The sequence below is a fragment of the Amaranthus tricolor genome, chromosome 1, assembly GCF_026212465.1.
Source record: "Amaranthus tricolor cultivar Red isolate AtriRed21 chromosome 1, ASM2621246v1, whole genome shotgun sequence".
Classification (NCBI taxonomy): domain Eukaryota; kingdom Viridiplantae; phylum Streptophyta; class Magnoliopsida; order Caryophyllales; family Amaranthaceae; genus Amaranthus; species Amaranthus tricolor.
This window is the reverse complement of record NC_080047.1, coordinates 13,879,026-13,895,523: the sequence shown is the minus strand read 5'-3', so window position 1 is coordinate 13,895,523 and position 16,498 is coordinate 13,879,026. Positions and strand designations below refer to the sequence as shown.

Genomic DNA, 16,498 nt, shown 5'->3' with positions numbered 1-16,498 from the left:
TGCAAAGCAACAAGCTTTGTTATCCATTTACGGGACATGGGAAGGTTCTTACTCACTCCTTCCACGCTTTTTAGAAGCTTTGCAACATTCCAACCCGGGGTTAGTATTTGAGTGGTATTTTAAGGAGGACAATGACATTGGTGTATATGTGAGACCTAATATTAGGACCTTCCAACGTGTCTTTTGGGCCTTTAAACCTTGCATTGAAGGCTTCAATTATTGTAAACCTCTTATTGCCATTGACGGCACACACTTGTATGGTAAATATCGCCATACCTTATTGACTGCCATTGCCCAAGATGGTGATAAGGGAATCTTTCTATTGGCCTTCGCATTGGTAGAGAAGGAGAACATAAGTGCATGGTCCTGGTTCATGTCCTGTATTCATAAGCATGTCACACAGAGGATGGGGCTATGCATTATTTCTGATAGACACGCTGGTATTTTAGCAACCATAGAAGAGCCGGAGTGGCAACCACGTAATGCTTATCATAGGTTTTTCTTACGCCATTTGCTTAGCAACTTTAATCGTGCTATAGGTAATGTTCGGTTGAAGAAGTTGTTTGGTAAAACAGCTGAGCAAAGACAACAAGTTAAGTTAATGAATGGTCTAAAGGCAATTGCGACTGCAAAACGAGAGGAAATTTTCTGGATTGATGACGTGGGTGATATGTCTAAGTGGTCATTATGTCATGATGGAGGTCATAGGTATGGCGTTACTAACACGAACTTAGCTGAAGTTTTCAACTATGTGATGAAGGGTGTACGTTTCTTACCTTTGACAACACTAGTTGAATTCACCTTCTATCGGGTTAACGATTATTTTGTTCAAAGGCGTGAACGTGCAAGCGCATGGTTACTTGGAGGACACATGTACACAGCGCATGCCACTAGAATTATCAATAGAAATATTGAAAAGGCAAATTTTCATGAGATAATCGCATTTGATTACAGTAGTGGCGTATTTGAAGTTAAGACCGGGAGGGGTACTAGAGGATCGTCCAAGGGGAGGAAGATTCAACAAGTTCACTTGAATCAAGGGAAGTGCACATGTAACAAACTTGAGATATACCACCTTCCTTGTTCACACATACTTTCTGTGTGCATCAAATGACACCTTTCATTTGGGAGGTTCGTGGATCCGTGCTATACTAGTCAAAGTTATGCAAGTACATACGAACATTACTTCATGCCAATGATCGATAAGAGGTCATGGCCGCAATACACGGGCTTTGAACTTAGACACGATCCCGATCAAATTCGGGGTAAAGGAAGGCCTAAGTCTAAGAGATTTCTCAACGAAATGGATGAGGCTAGACCATATCGATCTAATTGTCGTCGTTGTGGGAGCGAAGGTCATAACAGTAGAACTTGTAACTCAAGGTAATATGTTATATATATTATTCTACAATAATAATCTGTAACTCAAGGTAATATGTTATATATATTTTATATTATTACATAATAGTAATATTAACTAAAACTAACACGAACACAGCAGTAGAGGAGATGGATCCAGCAGCTCCAGGACCCCTAGACCCTAGTGTGTTAACCATGCAGCATGAGCACAGGAGTACTACTCTTTGGGATGCCCAGGTTAGTTAACGATAGTTATGATTTACATTTTACTATTGCGTACATACAAGTAACTTATTTATACTTCAATATTCATAGGTGTCTGATGCGGAAACGCTGGGCACCAGGCATCCAGATTCTGTTCCATGGGTGATCGATGATAGGATCATCCCATACTTAGAGCTAACGAGGTTATACGACTTTCACCTTGTAGCATACGGCAGAGTTGACCGTGCCATTATCACGGCACTGGTCGAAAGATGGCGTCAGGAGACGCATACATTTCATCTCCCTCTAGGTGAGGCTACCATCACATTGCTTGATGTAGCCTTACTAACGCGGCTTCCCATAGAGGGACGTGCCGTTTGTACAGGCGGACGCCAGCTATCAGGCTGGCGTGACATGGTGCATCGCATATTGGGAGAGCGCCCTCCACCGGAAGTGATCAGGGGGAGCGATTTGCGATGCACATGGTTGGTTCAGACCTTCTCGCAACTCCCCGGAGATGCTGATGAGGGCACCATTTCGAGGTACGCCAAGGCGTACATCCTATATTTGATAGGTGCTGTGTTGTTTGCCGATAAAACAAGCAACCAAATACAGCTCCTATACTTAACATTACTTGACGACCCGTGGGAGCGCATCGCCGAGTATAGCTAGGGCTCCGCAGCCCTAGGATACTTGTACAGGAGGCTTTGTGGTGCTGCCCATAAGAACGTCAAAGAGATTGCAGGACCACTAGTCATATTACAGGTAATAACAATAACGTTTCATTCTCATCCACATTTGGTTAATAACATATTAATAACATTTGCGATCGTTAGCTGTGGGCGTGGGAGCATATTCTTATCGGTCAACCTTACAGAACCGTTGGTCGTGGTGATACTGCTCCTCCACCACAACCAGGCCCAGATGTTGCGTACGGTTCGAGGTGGAATTTTGCCCGCCGGACGCGCAAGCACACCGGCAGCGGTCTTGGATTCTACCGAGATCAATTAGACCTACTACGACCCCACCAGGTAAACATTTCAGTACTCATTAACATTAGTACAATTTAATCAACATATCACTTACCTTTTTCATAACATGTATTTTAGTTTTTGTGGGACCCATACCCAGCGGAAGCCTACGCAGCTGTACCCGAACACTCGGGGATTCATTCTGGGGCGTGGAGGGCTTCTGTGCCACTCATATGCTTCGACATTGTCGAAGTACATCTACCAGAGCGCGTAATGCGCCAATATGGGTTGGTACAGGGCATTCTACCGCCTTGTGACACTGAACCTCGGCTGCACCTAATTTCGCGAAGAAATCAAGCTGGGGCTAACTGGATGGAGATCAACGGGCGCCACATCGCTCGTTGGGATCATAGACTTGAGCTGCTGGCACAAGGTGCGCCGATCGATGTTGTCGGCGCACCTACTACACCTGACTATATGCCGTGGTTCCTCTCCATCACGCGCCGATGGATGACACCACGTGCCATCTTGGAAGCAGCACATTACGCACCTGCTGCGCCTACGATGACCCAATTTGTAAGTCTTCATTTGCATTTATTTGATTAAGTTGCCAATTAAATAATAAAATGTTACATTATCTAAATATTAATTGCAGGCACAAGGTGCGGCAAACGTGATGCGGTACAGCCAGGAGGAGCCGGTGAGGGAGATTGCGCATGGCATGCTCGTCGGCTCGCAGTTCCAGCACTTCATACCGGAAGTCGCTGCACAACACTCACCGACTATCTCCCATACGCACATGGCATGCTCTCCTTCTTATGACTACCATTTGGAGGAGATTGATCATTCATATCCCGTTGACGCTGCGGGGACCTCGCAGGCTGGGCCATCACAGCCATCACAGTACCAGTCCCCTCCACTGCCAGAGCGTCACGCGAACGCCTCTTTCTATCGTAGGAGGCGAAGGAGACCAACTCAGTTGGATAAGGTAGATGAGGGTTCGTGAGCGTTAACGATTACCTTTTGTGTATTTGGATCGACTATGTACATATATATATATATTTTAATTGACTTGTATATTTCAAACATTTGTGTATATTTTGTTGTATATACATGTTTAATTACTTTATCATAAGCCCCAAACTTTGACTTATGAATGATCGGAGTTTTGGCGATGAATCATGCCGCCTTAAAAATACATCGACTTGTAATTACCTATTCTAATGTCTCTAGTGCAATTACAACAAACAACAACTCAAAAATAAAGGAAAAAAAAAATTAATTAGCTGTCCGCAGTTAGTAACTGCGAACAGCTATAAAAGACAAAACAGACTGTTCGCAGTTACTAACTGCGAACAGCTCTTTTGTCTTTTATAGCTGTTCGCAGTTACTAACTGCGAACAGCTCTTTTGTCTTTTATAGCTGTTCGCAGTTACTAACTGCGAACAGCTCCAAAGCACAGCTTTGGGGTTTAGACGCTTACTTTTGGGAAAAGTTTAGAATTTCGCTTATTTGCTTAATTTTTTTTATTTTTTCGCTCAACTTTTTCTAAAATTCTGATTGAGCAGCCCATCCTATGGCAAAGTGTATGTTTTTTAATCTCATTCTCTCTTCTCAAGCACCATTAGTTATTTCGCCATTGTAATTCCTTCACACTTTGTCAACGTTTGCTCTTTTCTTTTGAATTAAATAAATACCATCATAAATGAGGACGTAGCTATATTTGGTTAACCTCATGTATTTCGTATGTCTTATTTAATTTAATTTGTCTATCACTCATTTCATCTTATTTACTTAAAAATTGTCTTAGTTCATTGATTACATCAAACACCTACTTCCAAAAACGAGCCTCCCTTGTATTTAGTTTCATTAAGCAAAGGTAGTTGGCCATTTTAATTTGCATGTTGTAAGTGCTGAAAATTATGCAAATTAATATATGGATTTTAAAATCAAACATAGAGGAATCCTTGAGTAAACATTGAGAGAGCAAGGACTTGTAATATCAGTCTTATTGATTTTAGCAGTGCAGTAAAATTGAGAAAGCAAGGACTTGTAGTTATATGTAATTAAATATCGTAAAGCTAAAATGTTTAACAAAGAAATTGTACTCCCTCTGGCCGTTTTTTCCAGTTGCAGTCATTTTGGCAAAATTATAAGGACAAAAACAGTACAAAGGCTACAAGTACAACATAAATAAGAAACAATTAACCGTAGCTAGCACAAATTTTCAGACGACCAGGATGTAGGGACTACTGCCATCAAGTTGACATAAAATTGAGCGATCTGATGAATCTCGAAGCCCTTAGCAAATTAGAGAGAAATCATTGGCTTGTAGTTGTCGATAATCCAGCGAGCTATGTAATTGTTCGTTCAGGTTCAGGCACTTGTTACATAAAGACTATATTACCTTGCTGATTACTTTGATGCTTTTCAACTTGATCAGGAAACCGCGTGATCTGTTTGTTGTGAACACATTTGTGCCCAGAAATACGAACATAAACACCATCAAGTTTGATAGAGTTCAAGTCTACACCCTCTGAAGATTTGTAAATATTGTTGTCCTGCACGTCTTCATTGTTAGGCTTCTGATCTTTGTCAGTTGCACAAACCAGTCCCACCTCACTCATCATGTTATTAACGTTTCCTTTGTGAGTAATAGGGGCTTCGCATTTCTGGTGGATACTTTCTGATTGCTCAAGCAACTGGTCTATCTGCCTTTGAAGATTGCCTATTTGAATAGCTAACTCGGAACAAGAGTCTTGCATGGATATCAAGTTCTGCAATCATAAAATGTGAACATGGAAGCATTATTCAAATGTTAGATCAAAAGTGAAACAATCACTAACCAGATAAACGCGTCATTATGACTACTAGAATTATGATGCTTACCTTTTCGATGATTTTGATCTTTCGAGCCAAGTCTGCAGGGACAAGTATCTGAACCATGCCTTCGCCGTAAGGTGTCTCTCCGTTCAGCTCCTGACCTATAAATGCAAATCAAATTGTACGTTGAACTCAAGTTAAACACAGATATTATTCCAGGGGAATGGAAACTGGGAAGCTGAAGAATCAGCCCAGGGTTTTCGCCACAAAGGCAATCTCACTTACAGAGCAACATCACATCCTCTAGACCTCCACAGGACGTTTTATCGCCAGTAACAGGACTCGAAGACCATGAATGGCAACAATGTCAAAATTCATTTCAATACCATAAAGTAACATTCCTTCTGATTCGGATCAAATATTCCATTTGTTTTTTTACGCTATTTACCAATAACTATTAGTTTGTATTTTGTTCTCAATCTATGACTTAAAACATAGTCAAGTAAGATCTTGTTTGATTCATCACAATGTAAATTTTATTAATATAAACTTTTAATAATTTTAGACCAAGCGCAATTGGAGATATATGTGAGTAGAATAGGAGGCAGTACTATAAGTAATACTCCTATTTAACTAAAGAAAAAAGTAGAACAAGTACTAAAGCCAGAATCTCTTGAACAGTAAATATATCGTTGTATAAGAACACATGGAATTAAATAGGGTAATCCAATTTATTTACTGCAAATTCTTTTCTTCATACTTCATAATGAAATTATCCAGAATTTAGTTCTGAATCTGAGCAGTGAACACTAGTCAAACTAACAAATGCAAAAGGAGGATCTATCATGTTTACCTAGAGCTAATGTCTATGTCACGAGAGAACAACCAGTCCTCAAGACTTATCAAAGGAGAAATAAAAATAAGGGGACAATTGTCATGTAAATGTTAGTCTTTAGATATTTTGAAGAGGTATCTTAGTGGGTCTTGTGTGACTCCTATATAAGACTATCATCATACATATTCCTGTTTTGTCAAGTAAGAAATAAAAGGAAGTATTGAGCAGGAGCTTAACAGTGCTCGAAACTGTGTTACCTTAGTGTGTGGATTAATATTTTCTTTCTTTAATCTCTATTTCTTGATAAATCAATCAAATAGGAATCCAGAACAGAAGACAGAACTGATCTATCACAAAGGTATCAGAGCAAATTTGCGTTCTGAAACAGAGAAATTTTTTTTTTTCAAAAACTCATGGATTCACTAGAACAAAGCTTAGCAAAATTGAAGGAGGCCATGGCAAATCAGATGAATACGGAAGTGGGGGTGGTTGAGGAAAGATTTACTTGTAAACAGGAGAAAACCAATCAGATCTTGGTCGTGTTGTTGAAGGGACAGGCGAGACTGTTCCAAAGAGGAGAGAAGGAAGAGCCGACTTGTAGGAGGCGGGCGACTCAGGACATGGAGACCCATCTCAATGAAACTGACAGGGGATGGCCAAATCACCGGAGTCAAAGAGAGAACGAAAGAGAACCCTCGGTTGAGGACGATGCCAGTGGAGGAGGACGGTCTAGCTGGCGGCGGCGGAAGTTGGACATACCCAGTTCTTGTGGGGAAGATCCGGATTCTTGGATATGAAAGGCTGAAAAATACTTTTCATTTTACCAGTTGAACGAGAAAGAATAAGGTTTGGTAATCTGGTAATTAGACATACGGAAGTCAGTTTGGTAATTTCTGGTAGGGTAAGAATAAGGTTTATGGACGGGTTCTATCCTCGTTCCCAACCAAGACTGGGCCGCCACTTTTGCCTCAATCTTCTCGGCCCACGACATTGCTTGCCCCAAATTAATTGGCCCAAGCATTTTCAACTCGGTTTTAATTTCTTCTTTCAACCCTCTCATGAAAGCACCAAGCATCAAGCTCTCCTCCTTCCTGCCCAAATGCGTCAATCTGGTGACAAACTCCTGTCGATAGTCGGTCGTCGTCCCTGTTTTCTCTATAGCCAGCCAATACTCGCACACATCGCCCTCATCCCAAGGCCGAAACCGGCCAAGAATCAGCTTCTTTAGATTATACCAACTCCTCACCGTGCCATTTTGTTCCTCCCAATCCAACCACATCTCCGCCTCTCCTTCGAAACTCACCGCCGCTGCCTCCAATTTCTCTCTCTCGTTCAACTGGTAAAATGAAAAGTATTTTTCAGCCTTTCGTATCCAAGAATCAGGATCTTCCCCACAAAAAGTGGGTATGTCTAACTTCCGTTGCCGCCAGCTAGACCGTCCTCCTCCACCGGCATCAACCTCAACCTCAACCGAGGGTTCTCTTTCGTTCTCTCTTCGACTCTAGTGATTCGGCCATCCTCTGTTAGTTTCATCGAGATGGGTCTCCATGTCCTGAGTCACCCGCAACCTGTGAGTCGGCTCTTACTTCTCTCCTCTCTGGAACAGTCTCACCTATCCCTCCAACAACGCGACCAAGATCTGATCGGTTTTCTCCTGCTTACGGGTAAATCTTTCCTCAACCACCCCACCTTCGTCTTCATCTGATTTGCCATGGCCTCCTTCAATTTCGCTAAACTTTGTTCTAGTGAATCCATGAGTCTTGAAAAAAAAATATTTCTCCCACCGGAACACAAATTTGCTCTGATACCTTTGTGACAGATCAATTCTATCCTCTGTCCTAGATGTCTATTTGATTAATTTATCGGAAAATAGAGATTAATCTGGGAGGTATTATGGTAATTTCGGATAGGGGAATTCTTGTATGGCTTATTTGGCTGATCTGGGTAATTTTGTGGATTAGTTTGGTAATTTCTGGTAGGGTAAGAATAAGGTTTATGGACAGGTTCTATCCTCCTTCCCAACCAAGACTGGGCCGCCACTTTTGCCTCAATCTTCTCGGCCCACGACATTGCTTGCCCTAGATTAATTGGCCCAAGCATTTTCAACTCGGTTTTAATTAGAGCTAGCAGCCCAGCCTCTAGATATCATTGAAGTGTGACTGTCACCTTCGGGAGCAAAGTTGGTATTGGTTCTTTTGGAGGGGTTGGATCCAACTGATGCTACATGGGAAGATTGCTCCACATTTTTTGCCACCTATCCTATATCTCACCTTGAGGACAAGGTGAATGTTTTGGCAGGGGGTATTGTCATGAGTGAACAACCGGTCCTCAAGATTTATCAAAGGAGAAATAAAAATAAGAGGACAGCTCTCATGTAAATGTTAGTCTTTAGATATTTTTGATGAGGTGTCTTGGTGGTCTTGCGTTTGACTCCTATATAAGACTATCATTGTACATATTCTTATTTTGTCAAGTAAGAAATAAAAGGAAGTATTGGGCAGGATTTTTTGAAAAACATCACAATCCATGATTAAGACGACATCTTCAGCCTAGTCAGTACTTCTATGAGGCATCAAATCATCAATAATAGCATTCTACTGCAAATTGCATATCACAAGAACCTGGTACCTGCAATCTTGAGTAGATTTTGTCAATAGGAATGGCTTCCTAGTGCTGTGAAGAAAAGGGCTGCTTCTGAGTTCTGATGACCTTTCCTCCTCTCAATTAAGTGACCAAGTGATGTTTGTCAAAATTAAAGGTATCATAAGCTTGGTTCGGTGAAGTCGGTCTTCAACGAAGTGGCCGGTGAATTATTTTAGCAAAAAATTCGCTTCTCAGCATACATGACCAGCAAACTGCAACATGGGGTTACCAATGGCATACTTAGCAAACAGATGACAAAGAAAAACTGAACACAGGAAAAGTAAAATCATTGCCATAAATAGTAGTTTTATAATTACCATTTGGAAAATTTTTCTGTGCTACTTTTGGGCTTTGCTTCACTGCATGAATATCCTTGTCCTCTACTTTAGCTTCATCTGGTTCATTCCCTGAACCAATACAGTTGCAGTACATGTTGTTCACCTGAAAATAAAACAATTGAATAAGAAGGATTAAAATTGCAACTTGATCCACAAACAACCATTAGCACTCCATCCATTTAAGATAGATGCAAGCACAATGAAAGATACAATGACCAATTAATACATAAGGGAAATCAAACTTCAAAAAAAGCACTCACTCCATCCCATTTTTATGTTTCATTTTCTCACTTGAATTATTTCTTTTATTTGTTCCACCTTTCTTTAATAGAAAGGTCTATGGACCTCACATGATTCCATTTTCTCTATTATTTGTACTTTTATCAATACTTTATCAATACATGGACTCCACATGATTCAATTTTTTATATTGTTTTGTACTTTTATCAATGTTTTATACTTCATTTAATACAACGACCCCACTTGCATGCAAAAGAACCATGCAAAATAACAGCAAAACATAATATTGGGATGAACGGAGTATTGACAATTAATACATACAAATTGTAAGCCATATATGTCACTAAATAATCTAGCAAAGAATTTATCAGTTAAAGGAACTGATCAGACAAATGCAACATATTACAATGTTCTATTATCGACTTGTTATTAGAGTGTTTTGTAACAGAATTCACATGAAAGATCAAGTAAAATGAAATACAAAACAAAGAAACATCGTTGACTTTTTAAATTTCTTTACTTATACTAATGTGAAACATTCAATTCGAATGACAAAAACTGTACTTTCAATTTCAGCAATGCTGCAGTTGCAATTTGAATGTTTCCCGAATAAGCATGTTGAACAACTGTGGCGTGTGGCAGATATGTGACTAGATATACTCCTAACTATGTATACCAATACAAATGCAAGCAAGATGTTTAAGGTATAATAATTCGATAATAGCCATAAACTAAATTATATACCTAAGCTTACTCACTTTATCCTTTGAGTCACCTGTTACAAGTTAAAAAGCTCTCATATTCGAAAGGGGATTAAGGAACAATCAAACTGATGGAGGTCTAAATTTACTATGTGGTGAAGTGTGTCTAAACTTAGTTGTTCGAGATTTACTAATACTCCCTCTTATTCTAATCAAATGTCCTATTTTTTTTTGGCACTATTCACAAATCACTCTCAGTTTGTATTTTATTCTCAAGCTAAAATGTTAAAATATACTCAAGTGAGATCATTATTTCATTCGTCTAAGTGTAAATTTTATCACTAACTTTTTGTAATTTTAAGCAAGCAAGATCGAGATATTTAGGATTAATTTAAAATTGTACATCGACAAGTGAGCAAAGTCAAATGGGACAATTGATTAGAGTAGAAAGAAGTACAAGTCACGAAAGTAATGAAAGCTTGCAAAATATTCAACAACAGGTACGAATTCCCTGCTCCAAAACAAATCTTCCTCCACTCATGATCGAGATAAGAGAAGTAACAAGGCATAATTTCGTGGATCTGTTCTAGTTTGTAGGTGTTCACCAAAATATGGCAGGTCAAACATTGTATTGGAATAGTGAAGTTGGTGAAATACAAGGATATATAAAACATTTTATCGGGATCGGAGGTCTGGCCATCAAACCAAAATCCTTAGTTTTTATGGCGTGAAGCTCTCTAAAGCGCCAAAGGTTCCAAAGTAAGCTTTAGCTACCAGGCAGAAGCGCTTGCCTTTAAGTGTAACATGCACAAAACCAAAAGAAAAAATTAAAACGCTAGCGAAAAATACATGGACAAAGAAATAAAGAGAAGAGGAATAGAAAATAAGATGAGAAGAGAAAACATAGTGTCCACATGAAATAGATTTCTTCTGAGGTTAAGACCCAAAGGCACTTTAAGGCGCCTTGAGGCTCCCCTTAGGCTTCCTTATCAAGGTGCCTAGCCCATCAACCTCCCCAAGGTTCTCGCCTAAGTGAACCTAGGTAAGCTTCTTAAACTAAATTACGACTTTGGTTGTTCGAAAAGGATCATTCATGACCCAAGTCCATGGGATACGCGACTTTGATCCCTTTGCTATTGTAGTACCATGTCAATAATATAGCAAGTAAACAAGAAAAAACCGAGCAAACCAAAAAATAAGTTTAAGCCAATAAATTTTTATGCGTGCAACATTTTGAGTAGATTGAATGATATTTTCATAGACCTCCTACCCATCTTGCTTTTAAATTAATTTTAAGAAATAAGAATCGATCAAGCAAAGATGAAGATAAAGTAGGTAGCATAATAGACAAACATGACCTTATTTGACCAAAGTCGATACTTGACCATCAAATGACGTACAACTACAACAATACTACCCTCTTTGCATTAGGATTGGCCCTGAACCCTTTCCTATTCGCAATTATACTGATGAGTTGTCAAAATCTATTCATGAAAGTGTTTCTTAGTGTATGATTTGTTGGCGATATTGTGCTCGTAGCGAAAACTAGTGATGAAGTCAATGCAAGGGTCAGAGACAAGAGGGTAAGGGTTGTGAATAATCGCCATAAACCTAAAAACTTACGATGCAATTTTGGTGGGGCAAGAGCAAGTGGGAGAACCTCGAATGACTATAAGAGAAGATGTTGCACAAACAACCAAGTTGAAACATTTGGGATCGGAGAGATTGATGAAGATGTAATGCATCAAATTGATGATGGTCAATTGTTCTGGAGTTTAATTTCTTCCTTAAACTTGTATCAAACAATACACACATGCTCTTGAGTTTGATTTCTTCCTCAAACTTGTAAGCAATAACATGTTCTTGTGTTTGATTTCTTCCTCAAACTTGTAAGCAATAAAATCCTTATAGCAATCACTTTGAGGAAGAAACCAAATTCAAGAACATGGTAATATTGCTTTATACAAGTTTGTAATGATTTTTTTTGTGAGAATTCATTTCATTGTCTTTGTATTAAAATATTGATATTTTAACGTGATTTATTGGCAGTTTTTTTCCCGTACTCAAAGTCTAGCCATCATCTTCTAGTTGTAAAAGCATTACAAACGAAGTGTCATTTTCTAGTCATTGTCGAGCGAATAAGGAGTAGGAGTAGGAGTAAGTAGTAGTCATAGAAATAGTAGTAGATGTAATGGTAGCAGTAGTAGTGGTAGTGGTATAGTCGTAGTTATAGTAGTTAGGGTTTACTGCTTTTGTTAAGGTTCTAATTCAAAAATGCAACACATCAATTGGACCGGTCTTTTCCCATAAATAATCTTTGAAATCACCAATCCTTTTGGAACAAAACCCGATATTCACAATTTTCGAGAAGTTTGATAATTTTCTCTCATGCTTGTTGCTCGCACCTCGAATCTAGCTAGATGTTGTTGTTCACGATTTTCGAGAAGTTCGACTTCAAGGTGTTTGAGTCGTTGAGCGTGTGAGGAGTTCACTATGATCTCACAACATTCAAGAGAAAAATAAAGAAATATGGACTAAAGGAATAAGAAAGGAAGGAAGAATGAAATCAAAACAAAAACAGAAGAAATTCAGAGAAAGCAAGAAAAAGAAACACAACAGCTCCAAATACCATAAAGGTAATTCTTTATAATCACAAGGCATACTTTCAATACAAGCTAGCTTTATGTAAATGCTACCTCACAAAAATCTGACAGATTCATTTCATTCATGTTTTTCCATGTCAGCTACAACATTTTTTTCCCTGCACTTGGTTGATATTCTTTTCCCCTTTTTGCCATGTCAGCCACAACATTTTTTGCCATTGCCAACTCAATCGTGGCGTCTTCTTTCTTCTTGTTCCTCCTTTTGTACGTGATCCAATCTCCCTCCTGCACATAGGGCATAGAAGATCGTGATATTTGAATGTGTTTGGTAATGAGTTGTGAAAGTGTTTGTTAATGTTCTTGCTAGAATTCAAAATAATGACCCCTGAATTCTAGAATTCAAAATAATGAACCCTGAATTCTTCCATATGTTGGTGCCTTCAGGGAGATTGAACGCTGAATTCGCCCCTGAGCCCTAGATTCTATTATCCTCGATACATTGAGATTTCGGCTCAAGGAGGAACAAGTAGATTAAGTGCCACTTAGATTTCATGACAAGGTGATGCTTGCTTTTGAGAGGATTGCTAGTAATCAAAGAGAGCTTAAAATTTCAAGAAAACAATTCTCTAAATCTCACATGGGAAAAAAAAGGATTATGTACTATGCATGTTGCTTAATTTGATGCTCTAATATTGAATCCTCATATTAGTGGTCAAGTTAAGGATCTCAAACATAGATTTAGCTTAAGCTAACTAGGAAAAAGAAGGTTCTTTCTCAACCTATATGTAGCTTTTGGTAAAAGATTTTGGAGCACCTATATGAATGGAGAAGAAGAATCCAAGTGGATGACCATTGGAACTGATATATTAGTTCTTGTTGAACCTGATCTTTTAGGATTCAAGCTCTTGCATTGTTGTTGTGTTGTTAAATTGATATATCCATAATCTGAAGGGAGCCAACCTAATATTCAAAATAGTTGATAAATTGATGTATGCTCATTACAGCATTAGGCTTCAATCTTAATGAAACCTATAAAGAAGCTCCTTTTAAGATGTAGGATATTGATCCGAAAGATGACGACTTCGAGAGTTATGATGTCGAAGATGATGATTAATTTAAGACACCAAGCTCTATGAAATTTTTGTTTTCACATTTTGGTGTTTGATTTTCTATCATGTTGTTTTCGAGATTTAAATCCATTCTTGTTGCTCAAGTATCTTTTTTATGCACTACATTGCTAGTGATTTAGTACTTGATTCATTAAGAAATTATGCACTAGCGTTTTCATAATCTTCATAGGTAATATATTATATACCCATAAAGTAATTGACCCCAAAACGTATCCCGATCAAAGATGGACCTAAATGTTTTTCAATCCCAAACCAATTTTTTGAAAAATGATGAATAGTATTGTCACTGGATCATTATATAATATACAAACAGTATCAAATAGTAAATATATGTAAGCTCATAAACCCACATTGGTAACACAAAAAATGATTAAAATCAGAAAACTGGGCAAGGGATACAAGTTTTATGGTCACAAGCACTTCTATATGAGGAGCTATAAAAACAAAATAATGGGAACACCAAATCTTCAACTCCAAGGTACCTGTCTCTAGTACTTTTCACTACTTGCCTTTCAAAATGCTCTACAAACACACACACACACACACACACATGTGATCGTAATCATGGCTAACGATAAAACTTAGTTAGGTTTAAAAGTTTCTTCGTATTGCCAACATTTACAAGGTTGTTGAATTTGACTCTCAATTGACAATTTGCATAATAGGACAAAGGTCTCCTTGTATAGTCTCAAGTTCAAAAGTCAAGAAAGGCTATAACATCAATTTCCTAAATTTTTTTGTGCCTAAAGTTAAAAAGGCTTGCATTCCTTTTGAATTATTGCTTACACAATGTAATTATATGTATGTTTTTTGGAGCTACAAGAAAGAGAGTAAGAGTTGTTTTGGAGCTAGAGCAAAAGTTGATGTCCCTAGAATTGCTGTCCTAATCTATTATTTTCTTAATACGGGTAGAAAACTAGTATGCTTCATCAAAGTTGAAGGTACCTATAAGACTAAAACACAAGACCAAAGACTTAATTAAGTGAACCAAAATTTGTGTATGCCTCAAGAGAATAGGTAAGAAGCCGTGCTTGTAAGGTTATAGAGTTGTACTCACCTTAAGACCTATCCATTTTGTTCTCTAGTCAAGACTCTAGATGTGTTCTTGTTTAAGTTTTAGCATAGTTAGCTGACTACTAAATATACTAATCAGTGATAAGAGGGAATTATTGCAGACTAAATTGGACAAAAATATGATCAAGTAGAATCAAAACAAAGGGAAAGAACAAGGTAAAGATCTGATGATATAACTTAAAGGAAATTTTGAAGGAAGGCAAAGTATAGGATTAGTACCTGTTTATAGTGGAAGTTGATGCTCCCAGAAGTGAGTGTACCAGACTCACAGTGATTATTCCCAGTATTTAAATTAACAACAAGTTGAAGAGGAAACCGGTTAATGGATACATCAAACATGCCTGCAATAGTTAATTCAAGTAAGACAAAGCAAAGACTTGTAAACAAAAAAATCAAACAGATTAAGTAACACAATATTACTTCCTCTTACTTAAACTAGATGTGAACAGATGTACTTAAAAGCCATTGAACAAGGTCTGTCAATGTATTTGGTAATTGAATACTAGAGCATGTTTCTAGGATAGGCATCATTGGTTAGTCATTGGTAGTGGTTTCGGTATGGTGACGAACCAGTTTCACAAATTCACGATAAGGTTTTGCATCGGGTCGTCTCGCACTTTTCAGAGGCCCCGAGCAAAAGTAAAATATATGCCCCTCAAAATCGAGCGTTTGTTTCATGGTCTTAACTAATAGAACTATTGCCTATTAATAAATTTGTAAATCATTAGATTTTGAACTTAATAATTAATTCATCTCTATAAAGCAATTAGATACTATCAAATACCCAAATCCATTCTAAAAGAATATACTCCTGTAACAAAATTAAGCCATTTACTCTAAAATAAAAAATTAATCATGATTTTGGTCGGGCTGTAGTAGTTATGTCCATTGACACCATTCAATCAAAGAGTACTACCATTTAAATTGAAATCACAGCAAAAAGAAATTACCAAAATAAATATATAAAAAAAGTCAAAATATTTGGTGTGAGGTTGTCAGTTATAACACATAAAAGGATGAAAAATAAATCAAAATATTTTTCAACTGCGTTTTCGTAAAAATCAAAAGGAGATTAAGTAAAGAAAAATTAATGAATAGAACTTAAAAGCTTTAATCAAACAACTATTTGTGCAATAACTTTAGATTGAACAAATTGAAGAAAACAAAGGGAAAGGAAATTAAATAATTCCTGAAGAAAACTGACCAAAAATAAATGGGGGGAGAAGTTGAGTTTGGAACGCATAGGAAATTACAAAGAGCTTTAAAAGGCAAAGAGAACACACATTGTGGAGAGCTTTCAAGTGTATATTGGAAACATAGTGTAAAAACAAGGCCGCATCTCATCGAATCGACCGCATTGTAAAGGTTTTCAAAATATACAAACCAATATTCACTGCATTGTAAAGGTGCAAAAAAACCGCATTTTAGGCCATATCAATGGATATCTTACGGTTTCAACCGATATTTAGGCGATACGATAACCGCATCACTTCCGTTAACGCACCACCGTTCCGTTACCGCGATCACAACCGTTACCGTATTGTTACACTATAATTGGAAGTCTGAAAGCGAAGAAG

The 16,498-nt window shown here is 38.0% G+C and overlaps 2 protein-coding genes across 2 annotated transcripts; one reads left to right on the top strand and one right to left on the bottom strand.

The window, feature by feature from the left end:
- Nucleotides 1–2,888: 2,888 nt before the first annotated feature.
- LOC130815343 (uncharacterized) lies at nt 2,889–3,615 on the top strand. Its single transcript, XM_057681787.1, has 2 exons — nt 2,889–3,110; nt 3,190–3,615. Exons 1-2 carry the CDS (start codon nt 2,907–2,909, stop codon nt 3,538–3,540), a joined length of 555 nt encoding a protein of 184 aa, XP_057537770.1. The 5' UTR covers nt 2,889–2,906; the 3' UTR covers nt 3,541–3,615.
- Nucleotides 3,616–4,288: 673 nt separating this feature from the next.
- On the bottom strand, nt 4,289–7,947 carry LOC130799183 (uncharacterized). Its single transcript, XM_057662309.1, has 3 exons — nt 7,805–7,947; nt 5,424–7,691; nt 4,289–5,311 (listed from the first exon to the last, which is right to left on the bottom strand). Exons 1-2 carry the CDS (start codon nt 7,945–7,947, stop codon nt 7,013–7,015), a joined length of 822 nt encoding a protein of 273 aa, XP_057518292.1. The 3' UTR covers nt 4,289–5,311; nt 5,424–7,012.
- Between the last annotated feature and the right edge of the window lie 8,551 nt (nt 7,948–16,498).

Coding starts and splice junctions, on each gene's coding strand:
- LOC130799183 (XM_057662309.1), bottom strand. CDS start 7,947: ATGGATTCACTAGAACAAAGTTTAGCGAAATTGAAGGAGGCCATGGCA. Junction 7,692..7,804: donor TCGCGTTGTTGGAGGGATAG/GTGAGACTGTTC, acceptor GAATCACTAGAG/TCGAAGAGAGAACGAAAGAG.
- LOC130815343 (XM_057681787.1), top strand. CDS start 2,907: ATGGAGATCAACGGGCGCCACATCGCTCGTTGGGATCATAGACTTGAG. Junction 3,111..3,189: donor CGCCTACGATGACCCAATTT/GTAAGTCTTCAT, acceptor TATTAATTGCAG/GCACAAGGTGCGGCAAACGT.